At 39.1% G+C, this 21,322-nt stretch overlaps 1 protein-coding gene across 1 annotated transcript in view; it reads right to left on the bottom strand.

Moving 5' to 3' along the window:
- Positions 1-2,502: 2,502 nt before the first annotated feature.
- Positions 2,503-21,322, bottom strand: part of MYH11 (myosin, heavy chain 11, smooth muscle) — a 53,872-nt gene continuing 35,052 nt past the window's right edge. The window contains 23 exon segments of the mRNA XM_010020931.1: positions 2,503-3,196; positions 7,179-7,351; positions 7,740-7,848; positions 8,408-8,616; positions 8,782-8,905; positions 9,696-9,784; positions 10,353-10,481; positions 11,186-11,347; positions 12,009-12,221; positions 12,899-13,111; positions 13,377-13,625; positions 14,051-14,203; positions 14,315-14,419; positions 15,485-15,691; positions 15,780-15,924; positions 16,064-16,276; positions 16,850-17,021; positions 17,465-17,588; positions 18,268-18,405; positions 18,798-19,004; positions 19,311-19,442; positions 20,135-20,243; positions 21,104-21,264. Coding sequence (XP_010019233.1) covers positions 3,058-3,196; positions 7,179-7,351; positions 7,740-7,848; positions 8,408-8,616; positions 8,782-8,905; positions 9,696-9,784; positions 10,353-10,481; positions 11,186-11,347; positions 12,009-12,221; positions 12,899-13,111; positions 13,377-13,625; positions 14,051-14,203; positions 14,315-14,419; positions 15,485-15,691; positions 15,780-15,924; positions 16,064-16,276; positions 16,850-17,021; positions 17,465-17,588; positions 18,268-18,405; positions 18,798-19,004; positions 19,311-19,442; positions 20,135-20,243; positions 21,104-21,264 — 3,675 coding nt within the window. The 3' untranslated portion in view covers positions 2,503-3,057.

Here is a 21,322-nt window from a genome sequence, read left to right as displayed (position 1 = left end):
TTGGGATCACACCAGATATCACTATCCCAATCTTCAGGGGATACTATTAGTTTCCTAATATGTACCATACTAGGGGTGTGGGGCCTGTGGGGCCATTATTTCAATTCTTTCTCCCAAATTTTGTCTTTTATTCTTATTTTTACTGTTCTTGCATCTGCTCCATTTTTAAAGACCGCATTCAGACACCAACTCTACAAGTTCCTTCTCTAGATCCTCTCCTATTTTCCCTTTCTTGACACAGTTTCTAAACAGGTACCCAGCATCCTGCAGATAACACCTTTTCATTCTCCATCTTCTGTGTGGCTCCTAATGGCCTTTACCTGCTTTTCAATGACTTCTCAATTACACCGATTTTCATGAGCCCATTCCTCTGAGAATTTGGATTCACTCAGATTCACTCCATGCCCCAATAAATAATGGGTGATGCTACCTGCCATCCTATTGGCTATGCCAGGAGCAGAATAAAACTTATTTTGAATGCTAGCTGTTGATGAGTGTTGAGGGTTTTTTTGCAAGTTGTCACTGTGGTTTACGTGCAGATGTTTGCTACCAGTTTCTCATCTGTTTCTGATCAATGAAGCTGAAAGAGACATTGTTTTGCTGAATCATATGCAAAGATTCTTCTACTTCTATCTTGTAGTTTCCTGCCCTAAGGAATGTAAATATTGAAATAGCTAAAGATGCTTCTGGGATTTACAGTGCTTAGCATTGGCATTGTGTTCTCTTAAAATCTTGAACCCTGGCTGTTTTAATGAGATTTTTGTCCTGTCCTCTCACACAGGGAGTTGACGCTTTTCTTACTGATGAGGACAGTTGTGCAGACCTACAGTGGACTGTGTAGCCTGGAGGGACCAGTCAAGACAAATTGCATTTTCCTTATTTTGCCAGAATTTGCCTGCTTGGTGAGGAAGTTGGCTTGAAGTCAGATTGAGACACAGCATTGAGATAAGGTAGAAAGTTGGAAAAATGTGGCCATGCTAGTATTACATATTTTACAGGTACATTATTAATGTGACTACAGATGCAATCTAACAGAGTAGTGGTGGATATACTATTGAGAATTGTCAAAATAATTTAGTCCAGAACAGTCACCTGTGTGATGTTACAGAGACGACCTTTTTCTGGGGGTGGGAGGGAGGAACTCCAGTTTGGTTACTTGCGGAAGGGTGCTTTCTGTGGTGTTACTAAAGAAACAAACTACCTTTGTCAGAAGCTTTGCAGAATAAGGATCAGTTTGCTGGTTCTGCTCCTAGCATTGGTTCTTAAATAAATATATAAAATCTGACTTCCTTGTTTTCCTTGTTCCCGCACATGCAGGCTTACAAGCTGTGTGTTTAAAAGCCAGCTCTTCAGCATGTTTACAGAGCCGGGCTGCATGGCCGATCAAGCAATGAAAAGGTCTTATCCACTAGCTCCTAACCCCCTTCCTCTGCAGCTTGTCATCTAATCCCTGTAAATGGATTCTTATTTAAGCTCTTCCTTTACTTTTTCATGAGGAGAGAGAATTCTTTAGGTTCTTATTCTGCTGAATAAATGGTGCCTAGTCTGAATCTCCAGTTCAGGATCTCTGTGCCTTCTGGAACAATGCTTAAATTTAGAAGATGATTGCATTAGCTGTCAAGGTGGATTTTTTTTGCATGACTTGCTCTCCCTGTAGTCACAGTGCTTAAAGTTTACTTGCTCTATAACTGAAGACACCGAGTAAGATCTCAGCATTCGATTTAGAGCGATTCTAGCCCTGGCTTTGCTAGAGTTTGCTGTGTGTGGCTCTCTACTGCCCCATTGTGATCACAGAGCTCGCTGCTATCTGGAAGTACTAGAGCCGCCTTGTTTGTGGTAGGTCCTTGGAGTTCCAAGGAGTGGGTTCGCTCCTGTTGGAGTGTTCCAAACATAAAATATAACTGCATGCTAATCCCTTAATGCAGAGAAACTTGGCTTGGATCACTGCATTCAGTGTGGGCTGCTGTTCCTAACTATTTTCTGCCTGCTTTAGAGGTTTTGGTTGAAAATAACCCTACATGTGCAGACTTCAAGGATGGGTTCAGTTGTCTAAAGATACACACTTAGGGTCCTGCCTCCTTCCCAGCTGCTGCACCAGAATATTGCAAGTCTCCTACATGTCCTTAGATGGATAACATCTGTCAGCCCTTGGCTACATCCTAGGGTACCTCAGTAAGCACCATGTGTCCATGAGGTAATCAAATCTGTCCCAAATACTTCATGTCAGTTTACACTCAGCTCAGTGTATACGTGGCTTTTTTTGTTGGGTTTTTTGTTTTGGTGGGGTTTTTTTTGCCTTGTTTGTTTGGTTTTGTTTTTTTGGTTTTTTTTTCTATTTTTTCAAAAGCAGTAGTTTAAGAGAAAATCAGGTTTTTGTTCTAATGATTACAGATTACCCCTTCTAAAAAGTATTTGAGTTGTAAAGCAGCTTTTCTGCATCCCCCATTCTCTTTGGGTATGCTGTATTGAACCCAAGTGACACCTCTACACAAGAGTATTAGTAGTTTTTATAGCCTTTTATTAGTGTGTAAGCACATCCATGGTGCATATAAAACTGTAACAATTGACTTAATTTGAACAAATGATATTTTATTTTTCAGTAAGTGATTAAAAAGGCACTTCCACCTTGTGAACGGTGCATCAGGGGTGTAGTAACCAGGAAAAAAACCCTATATTAATTGAATAGTCAAGACAAAATGAAAGTTTAAGAAAAGATTAACTGACTGATGCCCTTCTTTTTCTTTTCCCTGCAACAGTCTCTCAAATCCTGTATAAACTATAGTTCACTGGGACTTAAATCATCTGAGCTACTAGAACTTACTTTCTGGAAGATTCTCAACGTTAATTATGCTGTTAAAAAACCCCAACCTTTTCAAATACACTTAATGGTAAAGTAAGTTTTGGAGTACTTTTAACATCAGTCTATACATTGGAGACAAGGCAGTTGTGCTTTTATCATTGTCAGAGGAGTGGGTGTATGTGATCTTGACACTAAGAGTAGACTTATACAGTGCTAAATATGGTCCTCCCCTTGCTGCAGTGCATTTTTAAGCGTGTTTATTCACTGGATTTTGTTCCATTGAAATCTCCATCTCTTGCATCAATTTCGTCATCAGCTCCATCTGTTGCATTCTCAATTACTCTCCTGCCTCCAGATCTACGTGGTGGGGCAAAAGATGCTGGCTCATTTCCCCTCCTGCAGTAAGAGGAAAAAAAATAAATCAGGTGTTAAGTCATTTACAGTCCTCACAAATAAGCGTAGAGTTTTGTAACAGTTCTTGTGGGGCGGATGTTTTTAAATGCAGAGCAGCCAAGAACTGTGGGTCTCTGATTCACCTTTTGTTCTGTAACATGTAAGAGTAATTTGTGGACAGGTTGAGACTCCCAGTTGTTTGGAACTGGGATGGGATTCCTGTTCCTTGTGCTTAAAGTTCTCTAAATAGTCTCATCTTCCCCAACTCCCCCACACTCTTCCCTTCATTTAACTTTTTGCCTTATGAGGACTGCAACGGGAAGGAATGTGAAAGGGGGCTGCTTGTACCTGCAGTGGAAGAGCAAGGAGAGAGAGTTTGTTCTGAATTTCTGACCTGCAGCATGACTAAGCCCACCAGTTACTGAAAGCCCACAAGACCTGGGACTGGAGCAATGCTGCTGATGTCAGGAGCATTTTTGAGCTCATAGGCACTCTCTGCAAAGGCTGCATTGGTCAGAGCACCCTAGGTGCTTTGTCACATGTGGTATCCTATGTTGTGGGCAGCTTCAGTCTCTCCCAATGAAGAGAGGAAACTAGTGCTGCTTTGGAACAGAGTCGTAACTTGGGGTGCTGACACTTAACAGAGCAAGGGTCTTGCAGAAGAGCTTACAGAAAATGCTTTTCCCCCACCCCTTTTCCTCTCCCATCTCCCTCCCATCCCCATGTATTTCACAGCCACATTGCAAGGCAGGGGTGCTTTGGTCCTCAAGGTTAATTTTTTGGGGAGGTGTGAGCAAGTGAGACAGAAGATGGGATTGTCTCTTCTTGGCCTCCATTGCTACTGTGCTACAAAACGCTCAAGTTTTGTAACATGGCCTCTCACTTGCCCCTCATTAAGCAAACCTTTGTAAAGGCTTGAGACCACAGACATAAGCAATAAAATAAATTCACAATCACTGAATGTTGTGCCGAAATTACTAATTTGGTGTTAAACAGAAGTGACTCTGTACTTCTAGGTACAGCAATTATGCATAAATATTTAAAGGCTTGTCTTGTCCTTGCAAAAGACTAAGCCGGTGGTGTCCTTTCTGAAACAGCTATTTAAGTCCAAAGTTCAATCTTCCATACCAGGGAAGTGGGTAGGAACATTGGCTGGACTAACTTATTTTAAAGGCACAAATCTTTGTTTCCAAAGTGGAAAAGTGACATGTAGTCTGTTTTCCACAATTCTGCCCTTCAGCTTAAGTGTGAGCAAGCAATTAGCTGTATACTAAAGCCTCATTTAAGATCTGTGGTTAGTTAACCACAGTTGTTCTGGTGCTGACAGCATATATTGAACAAAAGGGTATGTCATTTCTACCTTGGCATGTGCTTGACAGAGTCTAGACACTATTAGTAGACGCTATTAAGCAGTCTGCTATTTTATGATAGCAAATATTTATTATTACTGTTTACCAAGAAAGTTCTAGTTAGGTCAGTAAATGTATTAATTCTTGTTAATAAAGGAAGAGCATTTTATCTGGACTCAATTACTCATGAGTCATTTGTAAGATAACTCTCTTTATGTTGCAGTAATTCATTGAAATGCTGTAAGAGAACATGGGACTGGTGGAGAGTAACAGCAAGTATCTAACCAAACTGTACAGTACAGTTTTGGCTACAAAGAATTGGATTCCCTATCACACACTACTTATTAACATAAGCTGTTGCAGTATGCATAAACTTAATACTTCTTTAAACTGGTATTGGCCCTGTGGATAAATATTTTTGTTTATATCTGTTCTTCTTAAACAGGTTTACAGATCTGATATATTCATGTGGTCACTCTCATTAGTACCTTTACAATAATGGGAGTAGTTGAGGCAAGCCTTAAGCATTAGTGTTTGCTTAGCATCTCTGTGTTTAATCTACCTTTGAACAAGTGCTACTGGAGTACTGCTTGAATACCAGTCTGACTGGAAATATTAGGCTGCCTAAAAGGCACATGCAAGGACAAGACATCATCTTTAAATATTTGTGTATTCATAGCAAAATCCAGTGTATGTAAAATAGAAGATATACAAATATTACAAGGCAGTAGCTCTTTCATTTCTGCAAACAGCAGGTATTATTTCAATCTCCAGAGAACATGTTAAAGTATAATATAATGCTGTGCTAGGTTACAGTGTCAGTATTAATTTCTGTGTCTGTGCTTTGACAGTAGACAAGCAATGTAATGCCTGCAAAATAGTCCTAAAAGCCTAAGTAATAGCTGTTTGTAAGCAATACAGCCACAGTATTACAATGCTGTGTAACAAAAGGTGAGACTGTCTTTTGTCTGTGATTGTGTGATGTAAATGTGATAAATCACATGCAAGCAAGATCTTCCCAAATTTCAGGTGAGTTAGATGGAATCTTACCTTGGTCCACATTACAACGTGTAAGAAATACTGTGAAATTCTGATGACATGCTGTGAAACTTCATATTCATTAGTCCTTTTAATCAATTTTACTAATCTATGGTGTGTTTGATTTGAAAAACTTTAATCTTTGTGGCTGTGCACAAAGATGTGGTGCAAAAAAGACAACTTTCATGCAGAACACCGCTTCATTAGGTACTCTGTTGGTAGAGCTTGTGAGAATGCAACATTGGTAAGTGTGTATCAGTACATAACCTACTTGTAAGAAGGATGTATCACTTAGCTCATGGTAGCTAGATTATTGTAATATTTGTCTCTTTTGATAAAATAGATTAATGCCAAGATATCCAAGCCTTCACAGTTTGCAGGAACCTCACATAATTTTTACTTGGGCCAAAGAAAATTGAAATTTGTGCAACACAAGCTAGCTGCAAAGTTGAAGGCATGGTACCTGCTTAGTCATGCGAAGGTTCCTGTGTCCCTCTGAAATAGAGATAAAGAGTCCTGGGCAGTTATACTAAGCACACGGTCATGATCAGAGGTAGGTAGATTAATTGTAAATAATTAAACAAAGTACATTACAGCCAATTACATTACATTTAGATTAAAAAAAAAAAGAAAAAATGAGCCTTATGCTTTTCTATGTAAAACGGACTGGACACAGCCACTCCTTTGTAAAGCAGCCAGGAGCATGCACCACCTAAGGTGGTGCTAATGGAAAAGACTACCACAGCCCTTAACTCTTCACTTTGAAGTAAACCCAAATCTGAAGGTTCGTGCATGTTACTGGTAAACGCACTGGTAAACTGCTTCAAGAACACAAATAGGCAGGTGCTTTACTTTCATCTGAAATACTGTTGCGTTTAGGTAGAAAGCAAAGTTTTTTGTTGTGATGATGCAGATAGAGCAATTCTGTTATAATTCAAGTCAGCCTCTATATTTCACTGAGTTGGTGTTTTCAAACCCAGTGAGTGCAGAACTCTGGTATGTAGCTGACTGATCACAGCTCTATCTTTTTCCCAATCAGTTTTAACAACAAAATGCAAAGGGACATACTTATCTTTTCATTTGTCTAAGGGCACTGAATCCCTCTGTGGTGAAGTCCAAAGAGGCTTTTGGATAGGAATTGTATAATATTCTCTGCTTTTTGCCACCTGTGATGTTGTCTAAGACTATTTAGTGTCATTGTGTGAGAGTTGTACGTGTGAAAAGCACAAGCATTTCTAACCCTTCTGTGAGAGCTTCTGCACAAATAGATGCAGCACATAAGGAGTGTTTTCAAAAGCAACCAAGCCTTATCCTCTTCCTATTTAAGGCAGCAGGACTTTTGATTAGAAAAAGAGTAAGGCTTTTGCCATTTTATCACTGCTGTTCACCTCGGCTGAAATCCTGAGACTGCTGCAGTCTATGAAATACACTTCCTCTTCTGACTTTGGCCTGTTTTATCTGCCAAGCTAACAAAAGCTAACTTTGCAGCATTAACAATGTCTCTTCTTGACTTGAACAGATTTTTTTTCTACTTCTCCAGTTCTAAATTTCAAGGCTGTCAGTGGCTGGGAATGCTATCCCAAACAAGGGCACTGTACCTGAGCTTGCTCTTCAGTGCTGCAACCTCACGTCCCAGTGCTTCGTTACTCTCGGTAGCTTCATCCAGCTCTCTCTGCAGCTTCCTGCGGTTTGCGTTGATACGCTGAGACTCCTCCTCAGCCTCCTCCAGCTGCCTTTTCAATTGCTTGAGTCGTGTGTTGCCCTTCTCGGCCTAAAGGGAAATTTTAGAGTAATGCTTTAATTCAAAACAGATCTAATAGCTTTACATTCCTCATTTTAATTTCATATTTCTCTTGAGGGTTTTACTGAAACATGGCCTGAATCAAAGCTAGAAGCTTAAGGTATAAAAACTGCATAGTCGGACTGTTGCTGTTGGCTGATTGACAAGGACTAGTGCTTTGGCACATGCTTCAGCATGGGAGAATTATATTGTCCCATCTTTTAGCAAATGGCTCTATAGCTCCCTCAGCATAGAATCCAAGCAGACAGTGCTTTCTGGAGGGATAATTTTGATGCAAAACATGGAATCTTCCGTTCTTAGGGTAAAACCTGAAAATCCCTGTGCCCCAGACTAAGACCCTCATGACACAGTCTGATACCTGATCTTTGTACTGCTCCGCTTGCTTTCTTTCGTCCTCCACCTGCAGCAATGCATCCTTCAGTTTCTTGTCCTTCTGGCGTAATGTCTTGGCTGCAGCCTGCTTCTCTCTGCAAATGACAATGCAATGTTTGGTGATGTCAAAGGTCTGTAGTTTTCATCTGCCTCAGGCATGTTGCTCTTGAAACTGGCACCAAGGATCCATATGTTAAGGGCCTTACTGAATTTAACAGATGAGTTCTAAGGGAAACTTATAGGTATGTTCTTCTGATCAAAGCAAGTATATGTCTTTGCTATATACTAGAGGTGCTCCAGAAGATATGTTCCAAAACACAAGGTGATTTCCTCAGGAAATAATCCTACAAATGGCACACTGTGTTATGGCAATTAACTTGGCAGGATCATAGGACAGTTACCCTGAAATGTAGGGGAGCAGATCCATGCCTTTGATAATAGTAGAACTTTTCAGCAATAAAATGGTTCTTAATCAGAACCTGTAACAACTCCAGTTACTGGCCATATGTCTAAGAAATGTTAAATGAAGGAGAGACTTGACCAAGCCTTAATGGCACTGAGACCTTGATGACACAAATTCTGTACACCTTTGTTTAGTTTCTCTCATTAACTGCAACAATAAAGGGACAGCTGTGTCCTCTGGTAGACCAGTACCTGGCTTCCTGTTCCAATTGTTCTTCAAGAGAAGCAATTTTTGCCTCCAGAGCAGCAATTGTCGTTTTGAATTTGGACTTCACAGCTCCCTCCATCTCCTGCAGCTTACTCTTTAGCTCTTTGTTCTGCCTCTCTAGTTGCTGCCGAGCATTTTCATTCTTCTGTGCAGCTGCGCGCTCTGTTGCCAGCTCATTGTTCAGCTGCTCTGCCTGCAAGGATGAGAATAGATACTGTCAGAAGTGTTGTATGCTTTCAGAGAAATGACATAAATTGGGGCAAATTGGGGTGGCAATTCTCAAAATATATATTCAGAATCACAAATGTTTTTTGCTGGAATATGAACAGAAAGTGATGTGTACTGAAATGAGCTCTACCTGCTGTACTGCTTTCCTCATGCGATCACCCATTGCCTCTGTGTTACTTTGCTCCTCTTCTAGCTCTTCCTCCAGTTGGGCAATTCTTGCCTCCAGGCGCCGTTTCTCATCCTGAAGGCTTGTCCTGTAAGTTTAAATTTAACATGTGTAGTTATGGCTGTACCCAGTAGAATGTATCTGAAACTATTATGAACTACGAATAATTGATAAAGAAAAGACAACTAGATATTTCAATGAAACTAGTTAATGTGTGAATCTTGTGTTGTCAAGACCAGATGGCTATTGGGAGAAGGAACAAGAGTTCTGCTTTTCACAAGTGGATGCATACTCACCAGTTTTTTAGCTTTAGACTATTTTGAACTTGGGATATTATAGGTAGGAATATAATGTAAGGGAATTCAAGTTTTTCATGACTGGTGTTACTTAAAATCCAGGTTTTTAAAATCTGGACTTAGAATAAACTGCAGCTGTGAAGTTGTACTGTGTTTGCTAAGAACAATAGAATCAGTCTTCGTGGTTACTTTATAACAACTGAGATGTGATAGAGGTTATCTGTTCCTATGGAACTCATTTAACTAAACTGCATAGTGCAATAATGTTTGCATGAACTTTTGTAGTATTATGTGTGAATCAAATATATTTTGTAGATTAATTTTTTTGCTATGAGGGTGGTAAAATACTGGAACAGGTTTCCCAGAGAGGTGGTGGATGTGCCATTCCTGGAGGCATTCAAGGCCCGGCTGGATGTAGTTCTGGCCAACCTAGTTGAAGATGTCCCTGATCATTGCAGGGGGATTGGACTAGATGAGCTTTGAAGGTTCCTACCAATGCAAACTATTCTATGATTCTGTTGGCAGACATGGAATGTTCAATAGCATGTTTACAGCCTTGTGAGTAATCCAGTCTATTCCTACCTTCCAGAAGCAGCACTTGCTAGTTCTTCTGCCATCTCTTCTTTCTCCAGATCTGCTTGTTTGCGAGCTCTCTCTGCAGCAGCCAGTTCCTAGGAGAAAAGGAAAAGGCACCATAGTAAAGAAATGAGCAAATAAATGTTTGAACAGTTATATCATGATGCACAGGACTGTAAATTTTCTAAAACTGGTGTAAGACAGGTTGTCTTGTTATGGAAATAAATTCTTGTTATATCATAAATCAATGGGAAATACAATGAAATACACTTTACCCAGCCTGTCAGCTGGTTTCTATTTTATTGGTTTTAGTCACAAGATTGCCCTTTAATACACGCAGGAATAATAGCACTAACAAGACTTCAGGAATTTATAGCTACTGAAAACAATTTGTGTTGGATCATACAGTTCATTTCCCTTTAGGACTGGTGAACTGTGTGCCTTTTGTGATTTTTTTGTCTTTTTTTTCAGCTTAATCTGTCTATGCTCAGATGTAGTTCCAACAGCTTTAGTGGAGAGTATGGAGCATGTGGAACTTGTTATACATGCAGCTTATAGCCTTCTGTCCTCAAAAGCTATTATATTATTTCACTGCAGTTCTGTTTTGCTACTGAAGGTCATGTGTGTAGTCTGCTTCATACTGCTCTAAGTTTCCCATCTTACCTCTTGAAGTTGGATGAGTTCTGCTTCCAGGCCCTTTGCTTTCTTCTCATTTTCTCTGGCTGTAGCAAATATTTCCTCTCTGGCAGCCCGTGCATCATCCAGCTCTCGTTGGTAGTCCTTCATCTGAGCCTTATTGAAAAGAATATTAGAGATTTCTTTTTGTCTGTCTTCATTACAATTTCAGTAGAAGGAAGTTTGGACTGAATAGGACACATACACATTTACATAGTCATAATGCCTGCTTAAATTGTATATTCTGGAGAGATCAGCTAGCACATGTTGGGGAGGTCTGAAATGCACACTTTGTCTGAATATTTGAGTACATGTGCAGTCCTAATCTTTGATATATCACTTTTTGTTGTTTAGCTGTCAGCATACGACATAACAGTTGGTACAGAGAGTTACAGTATAAATGGGAAAATGCTAATTTGGAGAAAACATGATTTCTGGACAGTCTTTTATGCTTTTGAGCCAAGTGTTAGAACCACGATTGAAGCTCTATAATAGGTTTTTATCCTGTAGCCCTTTCTCTACATGTGAATCTGTTTTCCTTCATTTGGATAAGTCAACAGCAGATGAGCATTGTCCAGAGAATTTTGGAAGCAATCTGCAATGATGAAATTTAAGATTTTCATGATTCGCCATGTGAAGTTTTCCACTGTCATTCAAACTAAGCATTTCAGTACAGCTACTTGAATCTGGGAGTCCAGTTAAAACTCTCCCTTCAGCAACCATCTGTGATAGGCATTAAGTTCATAGATGTCACCTAACCATCAAATTGTGGCTGTACAAAAGTCAGCAGTGGGAAAAAATGTGTTTGTGGCATTACATACCTGTAATTTGCGCAGTTGTTTGATGGCTTCTTCCCGACCTTTATTAGCAGAATCAGCTTGGCTTTCTAGATCTTTAACATCTATCTCCAGCTTCTTTTTGGCTGCAGCTGCCAGAGCACGTTGCTTCCGCTCATCTTCCAGTTCTGTTTCATATTCATGGAGCTGATCATTAAAGAAAACAAGTTTAGGAAAGTCCTTGAGCACTCTTAAACACTCTTTATGTCTAAATAATGTGTACAGCCTCTCATATCTCTATTAATTGTGATTTCCCTGGCAGTTAAAATAGATTTCCATTTTGTCCAAAAATCAAAGATTCTTGAAAGGAGTCAGCCATTCATGGTAATATGTGTATTGCAAGAGCATGACTACAGCAGTTGTCCTTGCAGTCACAACACTTCTATACAGATAGGCTGTGCCCTGTCTGTTTTAATTTCCAATGCTTTTGTATCCATTCGATGCACCTTGGGAAGGCAGATATGTTAGAAGATGTGTTTTTTCGTTTGAATTGAGAATATAGGTAAGGAAAGTTCTTCTGACTGTGTCAGAAATAACAATTCATACTATTTATACTATATTGGTTGTAGTATTAAATTGCTACATCTGTTGGCAATTGTGTATCTGCTACTGAATCAGGACTAAAAACATTATGCAGTTTTGCGCCTTTTTCAGTACAACAACCTAGTTTTTTAATATTTGCTAAGCACAAGGCAATATAATGTTTTCTTATTATAGTAAGGTGCATTTAATAATGACATGAGTCTGGGCATCTTCAACTGGCTTGGTTAAATATTTACAAAGGCAATAATAGAGAATAAAATGGTACCTGTTTAAGGAGTTGTCTTCTCTTCTCCTCATTCTGTTCATCTCTGGCTTGTAAATCTCTTTCAAACTGGGCTTTCAGGGCCTGCATATTAACCTCCAACCTGAGTTTGGCATCTTCAGCAGCCTGTAGCTCATCCTCTAGCTCTTCTAATTGTGTCTTCATCTCTTCTACTTGCTGTTCAAGGGTCCGTTTAGACTTCTCTAATTCATGGACCTTTCGAACAATGAGAGTTTAATAGATTTGTTATAAGAAATAAAAATAATTCTAGTTTAATGCAATCTACCTGCAGTATAGGCCACATTTGAAATGATCAGCTGTGGACAATGAACTAATTACCATTTTTTGTACACTTTCAAATCTGTCTTAAAGTAACCTGAGACTCTCTTTATCCCAAACTGTCATTTTTAATCTAGTCAAGTATCATAATTAGATTTGTTTAGTGCTAGAAATAATGTTGTCATATCACTATAATAAAAGAAGTGATTGGCAATGCATCAGCGGAAATCTGCTGCAGCTATACAAGTAAATGTTAGGCTGATGGCAAGTCAAATATAACTAATAAATTAACTCAGATTTCTGGAGTTTATAACTTCAAAGATGCTTAATAAACTAGTAACTATTTAGAAGCTTTTTATCTTCAGTCTTAGAAATCAATAAGAATATTTTTCACACTTGAAGTCATGTTAAAAATAAAGACAGCTTACAGTTACTTTGCAGTCTCCCCAAAGTTCGGGCACAAATAGAATAACCTTTGAATTTTGTATGAAATATCATTACCTGCTGAATGGATTTGCATGGTACAGAGAGTTTTCCACACTGAAAACAGTGATCTGTTTGTAGCTGCTATTTTAAGTTATTGTTGTGGAAACTGTTCTAAGCCCAAAACTTACATTCTTGCCAACATCATCTTTGGAGCTAACAAGATCTTCCATTTCAGCTTTCAACAGCTTGTTCGTTCTCTCCAGTTCTTCTTTGGCTTCCAAAGCCTCTTCAAGTGCCCGGGCCAATGACAAAGCCTTTGTTTCTTTTTCTCTAGCTTCAGCTTCGGCTCTGTCCCTTTCATCTGCATATTTTGAAGAGATGTTTTTCTCTTCAGCTAGCATCTGTAAAAAGGTAGTGTTAATACAGGGAGTCATTAGTTATTAGTAACAGTATTCCAACTATCTTGTCAGTTGTTAATGACATAGAAAAATCTTTGCTTTTTGATAAAGGTATATAAATACAAAATTAACCAGTGTATGTGTAATTACATTTTTGTTTATTTTTTGTCCCTGCTTTTATCTTTCACTAAACCAGTGGAGTCTCTGCGTGTTCCACAGAAGTTAGGTGATAACACAGCAAGAGACAAAGAGAATCTTAAATCCATACCTGATCAAACTTCTTCTGTTTCTTCTCCAGGTTGGAGACCAGCTGACGCTGGTTGTCTAAGTCCACCACCAGGTCATCCAGCTCCTGCTGAAGTCTGTTCTTAGTTTTTTCCAGTTTGTCATAAGAAGCAGCCTTTTCCTCAAACTGTTGTGTGAGACTTTCGATTTCCTTCTGAAGTTTCTTTTTGCCTTCTTCCATGGTTTCTACTGTGCTGGCATATTCCTGTAGCTTCTTCTTAGAGTCAGAGAGCTGAAATTTGAATTCAGAGGACAAATCTTTATAGCAATGACAAAAAAGCTTGGCAGAGAAGATGGCCAGGATACAACTAAGACCCAGATATCTTACCTAATTTGACCCATGTGAAGCTAGTGACCACTTACCCATCACCCAGCCTTCATGAAATGAGGCATACTACAGACCTGGTATATACATACAGGCCTAGCGTACAAGACTACCTTGGGAGCTACCTTGTGTTTTTAGTTGCCCTAAGATCACACTTCAAAGAGGGAGACAGCTTACTCCATTATGGAGCTACACTGATGCTGTTTGGGCTAACAGCACTAGTTCTCTGAAGGTCCATGTGCTGTGCCAGGATAGTTCTACAGGTCCAAAATCTCTGGAATTACTGACAAAACTGAGTGATGGAGCTAGTGATTTAGCTATGGCATTGATACCTGTATTGTCAGTGTTGAAATATGTCTCTCCAGATTTTGTTTTGCTTCTACTTCTTCATCCAACTGCTCTTGCAAGCTGTTCTTCTCATCCTCCAACTGACGAAGCTTGGTAGACACATTTAGCTTCTGCCGCGTTTCTTCCTGAAGCAGCTCCTGCAGTCACCACATGCAACAGCAATACAGTCATTAGTTCAGGTCTTTTTATAGTGCATTTTATAAATACTGTAGGTGAGCTGTTACCTACAGTAATGGATGCAAGTTTACCTGTGCATCTTGTAGCTGAGATCCTAAGGTTGCAACATCTTTGGTCAATTTGATTGTCTTGCTTTCCGCTTCATTGAGCAAACCAGTAACATTTTCAACCTCAACCTGTGAGATATCACAGTGAATAAACTCAGTTACTTTGAACAACTTAAATCTTCCTCCAAACTTTAGTTTGCTCTAGATTGAAATCTTAGCTTTGAACAGGATCTGAATCTGATCTTATGCCTCTGGGTCCCCTCTAGCATCAACAATGTTTCTAGCTTAACTGGAACTCACAATTTTGCCACAATTTTTCTTGAAAGCATATGGGATTTAAGTCCTGTGGAACTATATCCTACATGCAAACTCTGCAGTGTCTGCATGTGTCATCTTTGTAACCTGTGTAATAAGCCCCCCAAGATCTAATGCCATTTTTGGCTAGTTGATCGTAGTATTCTATTACTATATATCAAAACTTAGTCATATTCATAAGGCAATATTAGTATGTTCCTTTCAATGAATTGCAAAGAGAAATGGGAATTTTTGTGGATTTTTCTTCCTCTTCACAAGTTTGACAGAAGTTGATGCATTTTGATTATATTTTAATATTTACCTACTAACTTAAAATAATAAAGAAAGCTTACTGCTGCTATGAACAAAGTTGTAACAATAAGCTGGATTAGTATTACTGGACATTGAACACCTACCAAGGAACCATTGTAAATTATCTTTAGTTATTTCTTATTAGACACTAAATTGTAGGTAAGTGAGCATTCTCCTTTCATTGTAATTTTTTATTAAACACATCTTCTATGTTTAATAGCTGTCTAATCCATTTCTTGAAGCCTCATTCCTATCAATGTTCCCCTCTACCTAAAAATGAATAAACAGAAACTCTGTAAAACATGCAGCACAGCCACTGAACTACTGGTGGTATTAGACTGCAATGTGTACAGAGGGATAGTGAGACTAAAAGCTCTCATTTCCATGAGATAGAGTGGCTGTAGTAGTTTAATTATGGGATAATTTAAGGTAGGAGTTCAAGGTAGGAACCCTACAGATGACAAAAAGATGATCATTTCAGCTCAAGATGACAAGGCTAGGATTCCTCCAGATACACCCTCAGAGAACAATATAAACCAGTCTTCTCAAATCCAAGGTGTCACAGCAGAAGGTCGAACTCTTTCCTACCTGTAATTTATGAACTTTTTCGTTGAGTTCTGTCCGAACACGCTCTCCATCAGTGTATTTGGACTGTAACTCCTGCAGCTGTACTTCCAGCTTCTTCTTTTTGTGCTCCACATCTTGTTTGGCCTGATTCAGGCTCCTGACTTCATTAGCCAGATCAGCGTTGTCTTTCTCCAGTGTCTGTTTGGTCTTATCCAAGTTTGCTTTAGCCTGCAAGCATGAAGTGAAGAAAGATGATCTATAAAATGAAGCCACGTTATCTAGTGGATAGTTTTCAATAAGATGGATTTCTGTTTACCCGTTTAAATTGTTCCAGCTGCTCTGTTAGCTCTTCCACAGCTTGAGTGTGCTTTTGTCTCATCTCCTGAACCTGAGCTTCGTGAGTTCGAGTCTCCTCTTCTAGAGCTCTCTTCAGAACTGTGACCTCCTGTTCACGCTTTGCTCTGGAAGGTAACACACATAAATGGAGTAGCAGCAGATAAGAGTGTTCCGGTCACTGGGACAATGGCACCACTGCACAGTTACTAGACAGTACTGAGCTTGGTGACATTTATTTTTGGCCCATGTGCTACATCTCCATACCTGAGCTCTTGCTGGGTGGCTGTGGTATCCAAAGTATCCTCAAGCTCTGTCTTAAGAGCCTCCAGCTCTTCACCTAAGTCTCTCTTCTGTTTTTCTGCTTTGTTTCTTGCAGCTCTTTCGGATTCCAAGTCTTCCTGGAGATCAGAGATGTGAGATTCCAATTCACGGATCTTCTTGAGGGCATTGTTCTTATGACTAGTTTCATCTTCAAGCCTTAAAAGAGAGTATTTAATTTTACATATATGTGTAAAGAATAATTGCACTTTGAGGAAATCAGTATACAGAGACTAAAGGTTTATAGGTTCTGTGCGAGAAAGTACCAAAGAGAGGGGGGATTGGTACAAAAAGGATCTGTCAGCTGTACTATATCAGGATACAATGCCTGGAGATGCTGATCAGCTGATTCAGCAAAAGTTTTGGTTTAGTGTTGTCCTTCTTAAATTTATACAGAAAATCCACTGAGACTCTGGAATGGATCAAGGTCCAACTCTTACATAATTTCTGCCTTTTGCCTGTGAAGTGTATTACTACATTTAATTCTTTACTTGACTGCCAATGCCATTGGGAAGAGGGGTTTTCATATCTGGAGGTAAGATTATGTGTCTATGGGCAAACAATAGTATAATTACATTTTGCAAAAGGAAATTTGGAAAACAAGGAAAGCACGGAGGGGGGATGTAACTGAGAGATGAGATTCATAGGTGCAGCATCTCAGTGTCTGGGAAGGGGAGAGTCATACGTTCCAGCCTGGGTTTTCAACCTGTATACAGATTCAGGAGTGAATACCTGGCTAGAGCAGCCTGCAGCTCTTCCTCCTTCTTGGCCAGTTGTGCCTTCAGCTCAGCAATTTGTGCCTGAAGCTCTGCTATTTGCTCATGTAGATCACCTGATTCCCCTTCCAACTTCCTCTTAGCTTTCTCCAGTTCTTGTCTGCTCTTCTCTTCTTTCTTTAGTCGCACTGAAAAAGTAAGGATTTTGGTCATGGAACTACATTAGTACAAGGAGTTCTTAATCCTATATTGACCTTAGGCAAAAAAATATTCTGACCTCCAGTGAGGCCATACATTTAACTACAAGTCACTCCGTTCCTGAAGCAACATTCAATACCTTACTGTTATCACCTATTTCTAGCCATCACAAAGAATCATTTATTTATTTTTATCCAGAATCAGCATCGTTTTTTTTCTCAATTTACTCTTCAGTATGTAAAAAAAAAAAAAAAAGCATCTATGATTTATGTACCCTGTTGATTTGGTGATTCTCATGCACAAAATGGCTTCAGCATAAGAAATTTGGAAAACACCCCACAAATTCTTTAGCTCTTTCCAGATTCTATTTGGGTTTTTTTATTGTGTGCCAAGAAAAAAAAAATCCTGATGGAAAATACTTTGTTCATGTTACCTTCAAGTTCTGAAATCATAGATTCATGTTTGGTTTTGAGCTTTGTAAGATTTTTGGCTTTTTCTTCTTCTTCTGCAAGATTTGTTGTTAGATCACTTATTCTTTCCTCAAGGAGTTTTCTTTCCTTAAGAAAGATAAAACACTTCTGTTAAAAAAAGCATCTGGCTTTTGTTAAAAAAGCATGTGGCATTGGTGATTTGAAACAACTCTATGTCAAGTAAAAATGTCCAAGATACTGTCTTTTAATACTGTTTCTTGAGGTTGTAGTGATACATTTAAATTTCTGATACATTTAAATTACAGAGGAACTGAAGAGTGGTGTCTATGACTTCCATATTCTCTAACCTACTGCTATTAGAATCTTGTCCTCAAATGGCTGTAAATACAGGGCCCAGCTCAGAGGAGTGTCCCTTTTTAAAAAGTACTGGAATACATGCTTACTTCCAGTTTTAACCATGAAGTTTTATTGAAATTAGTTAAAAACCAAGAGGATTATTTACTCTGATTAGGGCCAAGAAGACATGACTTCCATTGATTGTGTTTGACTGCTGTGGGTATTTTGCTTAAAAATATTGTTAGCACAACAGACCTCAAACCCAGTAGTTTTACACAATTCTGAATTGCTTCAGTGAGCATGGAAAAATTGAGGAACTTGTTTGATAGATGCTGGACTGATGGTCTGGTGAATCTATACACCCATGAGGCTTATATAGACAAGAGTATTCCTGTTCTAGCAGAAGAGAAGGTTTTTTCTCATCTTGGACTATTTTCACAAGGTAAGAAAATGAACCCACAACACTTACCTTCGTTAGCTTGTTATTCTGGTCTTCCATTATGAGAATATCATCTTCCATTTTCTTTATCTTGCCATCTGCTGTTACTTTTTCAAGTTGCAGTTTCTGCCTTGCAGCTTCTTCTTCTTCCAGCTGTTCCTCAAGGTCCTTTGAGGGGAAACAGAAAACCACAAAACAAGAATTTTGGAAATAAAATACCACTTAGATTATTGGAAATGCTTAATGTTTGTCATTGTATGTGGGGTATGTTGTAGACTTGATTGTTTTTATGAAGAACTAGACAATCTGTAATGCTTGGTGATTTAGAATTCGGTAAAATAATGATTTTTAGAGTAAAGGTTATTTAAAATGGAGATGGGGAAGAAGAGAAGTATGGAGGAAAGAGCATTAATTGATTGCTTGTACTTCAGTGTCACAAAAACATATTCTAAAGAGGGCAGCAGAGCAAGCACTTTCATAGAATCTGGGTTTTGCCAGTCTCTGTTTTTTCTCTGTGAGAAACAAGTTATTGTCTGTGTTTGTCACTTATGCCTCCTTACCAGCATTTGTTGTTGCATCTTTTTCTTTTCTGCTTGCAACTGCTGGCTGCGCTCCTCCTCTTCCTCAATTCTGGCTTCCATCTCATGCAGAATCTCTTCCAGCTCTTGTTTCTTAGCAGCTAAACGGACTCTCATCTCTTCAGCTTCAGCATACAGCTCAGTTTCTGCCTGAAGCTGCTCCTGAAGGAGGTTCTTCTCTTCACAAAGCTACACAAATAAAATGGGAAGGAAGGAATAGGACAGGAAGTTAAGGCTTTGATTGTGAATTGCCCCACAGTGTCTTTTTACTAGACAGCCATAGCATATGGGCAGGCAGCTCTACCACAGGTTCTTGCGTGGATGTTAGGCCTATACTGACGTAACTGGGAGTTTGTCTGCGCTTAACTTTTGTTCTGCACCATTGCTGTGGATGCAAACATGAGTACAAAATAAAAATACACCTTTATTTTAATATCATCTAGAAATGGTGAAAGAACAGCTAGAGTTTCCCGGAGTGTCAGAGCTGTAAATCACCTGCGTATGTTTCAGTTCCAGCTCCTTCAATTCACTCTCTGCTTTTTGTTGTCTTTCCTTAGTTTTTTGTAGTTCTTCATCCTTGGCCTGCATTTCTTCCTCTTGGCGGGTGACTTGCAGCAGTGGTTTCACCTGAAAATAAAGAGTTTTAAGAGTGTTTCCTGTCAGTATTTAGGTACTGAGCCTGTTTTCATCCATTGATAATGTACAAAAGCTACATCTTCTGCATAGAAAGGCAATGTGCACATGCAGGTGTGTTACTGCCTATTTCTGGTTGCAGAGGAGGTTGCTATTAGTGCAAGTAGGAACAGTTTTCTGAATCCAAACTGAAGGTTGTTCTCGGGGGGAAAAAAAAGCCCAACTCAACCCAAAAACCCCAAACAGGCCTCTTCAGTAGGAAAATAGGCTTAATTTGCTTGAGTGTCTAGCAAGAGGATGTTTAGTGTTGCAGTTAGGGAACCCCTGAGATACTGAGTACCCCATAGATACATAACTCTGCATGCTCACAAAATTAAGTTTTACTCTGTCTTCTTATTACCCACCCCTATGAAATGATTTCATTATTGGCAATTAAAAAAAGTCCCCAAACATGCAAAATCTGCTTAACTAGCTAGTTCTAGCTTGAGAATAAAACAAACTTCATGATAATGGCGCTATATAACTATCCAGAGTATCTCTAACCTAAAATTTTGTGAAGCTAATGAGGCTCTTGTCATCAGCTGCAGTGGAACAAGGAGTGTGCCTGACATGATATACCTCAGTATCTTGTGCATTTAATTTCTTATTGAAAGCTGAGGAGAGATTCACTGATTTCAGTCACTCACTTTAGTGAACAGTCTCCACCACTGCCAGTTCCTCAGCTTCAGGTAAGCAGCACAGTTTCTTTGGATAACCTTCATGGCAGTCAGCTGTTGCTGTCTCTTGGCAAAGGCTCTGTGATTAAAAACATGAAGCAAATAGGTTCAGTCTGAGAATATGAGGTGTTTACAAGGTATGTACATTAAGTAAAGCTCTGGCCTGAGAGTCTGCTGATTAGCCACATTGTTTGAGACATCTGGCACAAATTCTTTTGTTGCTTAAACAGTGCCTGTGATAATTCTTTTAGCTTCCTGGTATTTTATTTAGTCTTCTGAGTTTTGGCTGGTTTTTTTATTTGTTTGTTTGATTTTTGGCTGTTTGCACACCATAAGTAAGCACAAACCACAAAGTATATATCTAGTTCTGGGTGTAAACATCTTTCCAGATTACATGGGCACTCAGAACTTTTATTGTTCATCATCCTTCAAACCTATTATATTTAAGTTTCTTTGCTCAGCAGTTTGAATGGCTTGGTAGTGTGCAGGGAAGGGCATTATTGTTTTAATAGGTTTGTGATGTACATTAAATGAGATCATGCTAGATGATCAGTGCTTCATGCCCAAGGTCTGTAAGAAATTATTGTGTTTTACAAGTGCCAGTGGTGCTGCTGCTTGTAATAGTGCATAAAATTCTAGTCATAGGTTAGGATGCTCCTTCTGCCCCTTGTACAAATATGTTTAAAGGATAGGTCGTTGCCTCCAAGAGCTTTTACAGAGGGTATAAGTAGCCTCACAGTCTAATCGCTTCCCTACAGTTATACTAATAAGCCTCTTCTGCACAGGAAGTAAGTCCTTCATTGGACACAAATTGAGTTCTAATGCAATACAAATAATAATAAAGTGTCTTAATATCTTCAGTTTGTTTTTCAGAGAACTAAAGGCTACTGTAGATACTCTGCTGAAGAGGGCATTATTTTTGTTAGTACATATTCTTACTTTCTTGCTAGGTAGCCTCGGCACTGAGCCTGGAAGGTGATGATAACGTCTGTGATCTTCAGGTCTCTCTCTTCTTCCAGGTGAGCCAGAACACCGGTTCTGAAGAAGATTTTACTTTGTCCAATTCTGTACAAGTTGGGATCAAGTTCTAATGCTTTGATCTAGAGGAAAAGAGGGATATTTATTAACTCCAGTGCTGATTTAGGGTATTAAAAAACC

The sequence above is a fragment of the Nestor notabilis genome, unplaced genomic scaffold (assembly GCF_000696875.1).
Source record: "Nestor notabilis isolate BGI_N333 unplaced genomic scaffold, ASM69687v1 scaffold11568, whole genome shotgun sequence".
Classification (NCBI taxonomy): domain Eukaryota; kingdom Metazoa; phylum Chordata; class Aves; order Psittaciformes; family Psittacidae; genus Nestor; species Nestor notabilis.
This window is presented reverse-complemented; position numbering and strand designations above follow the sequence as displayed.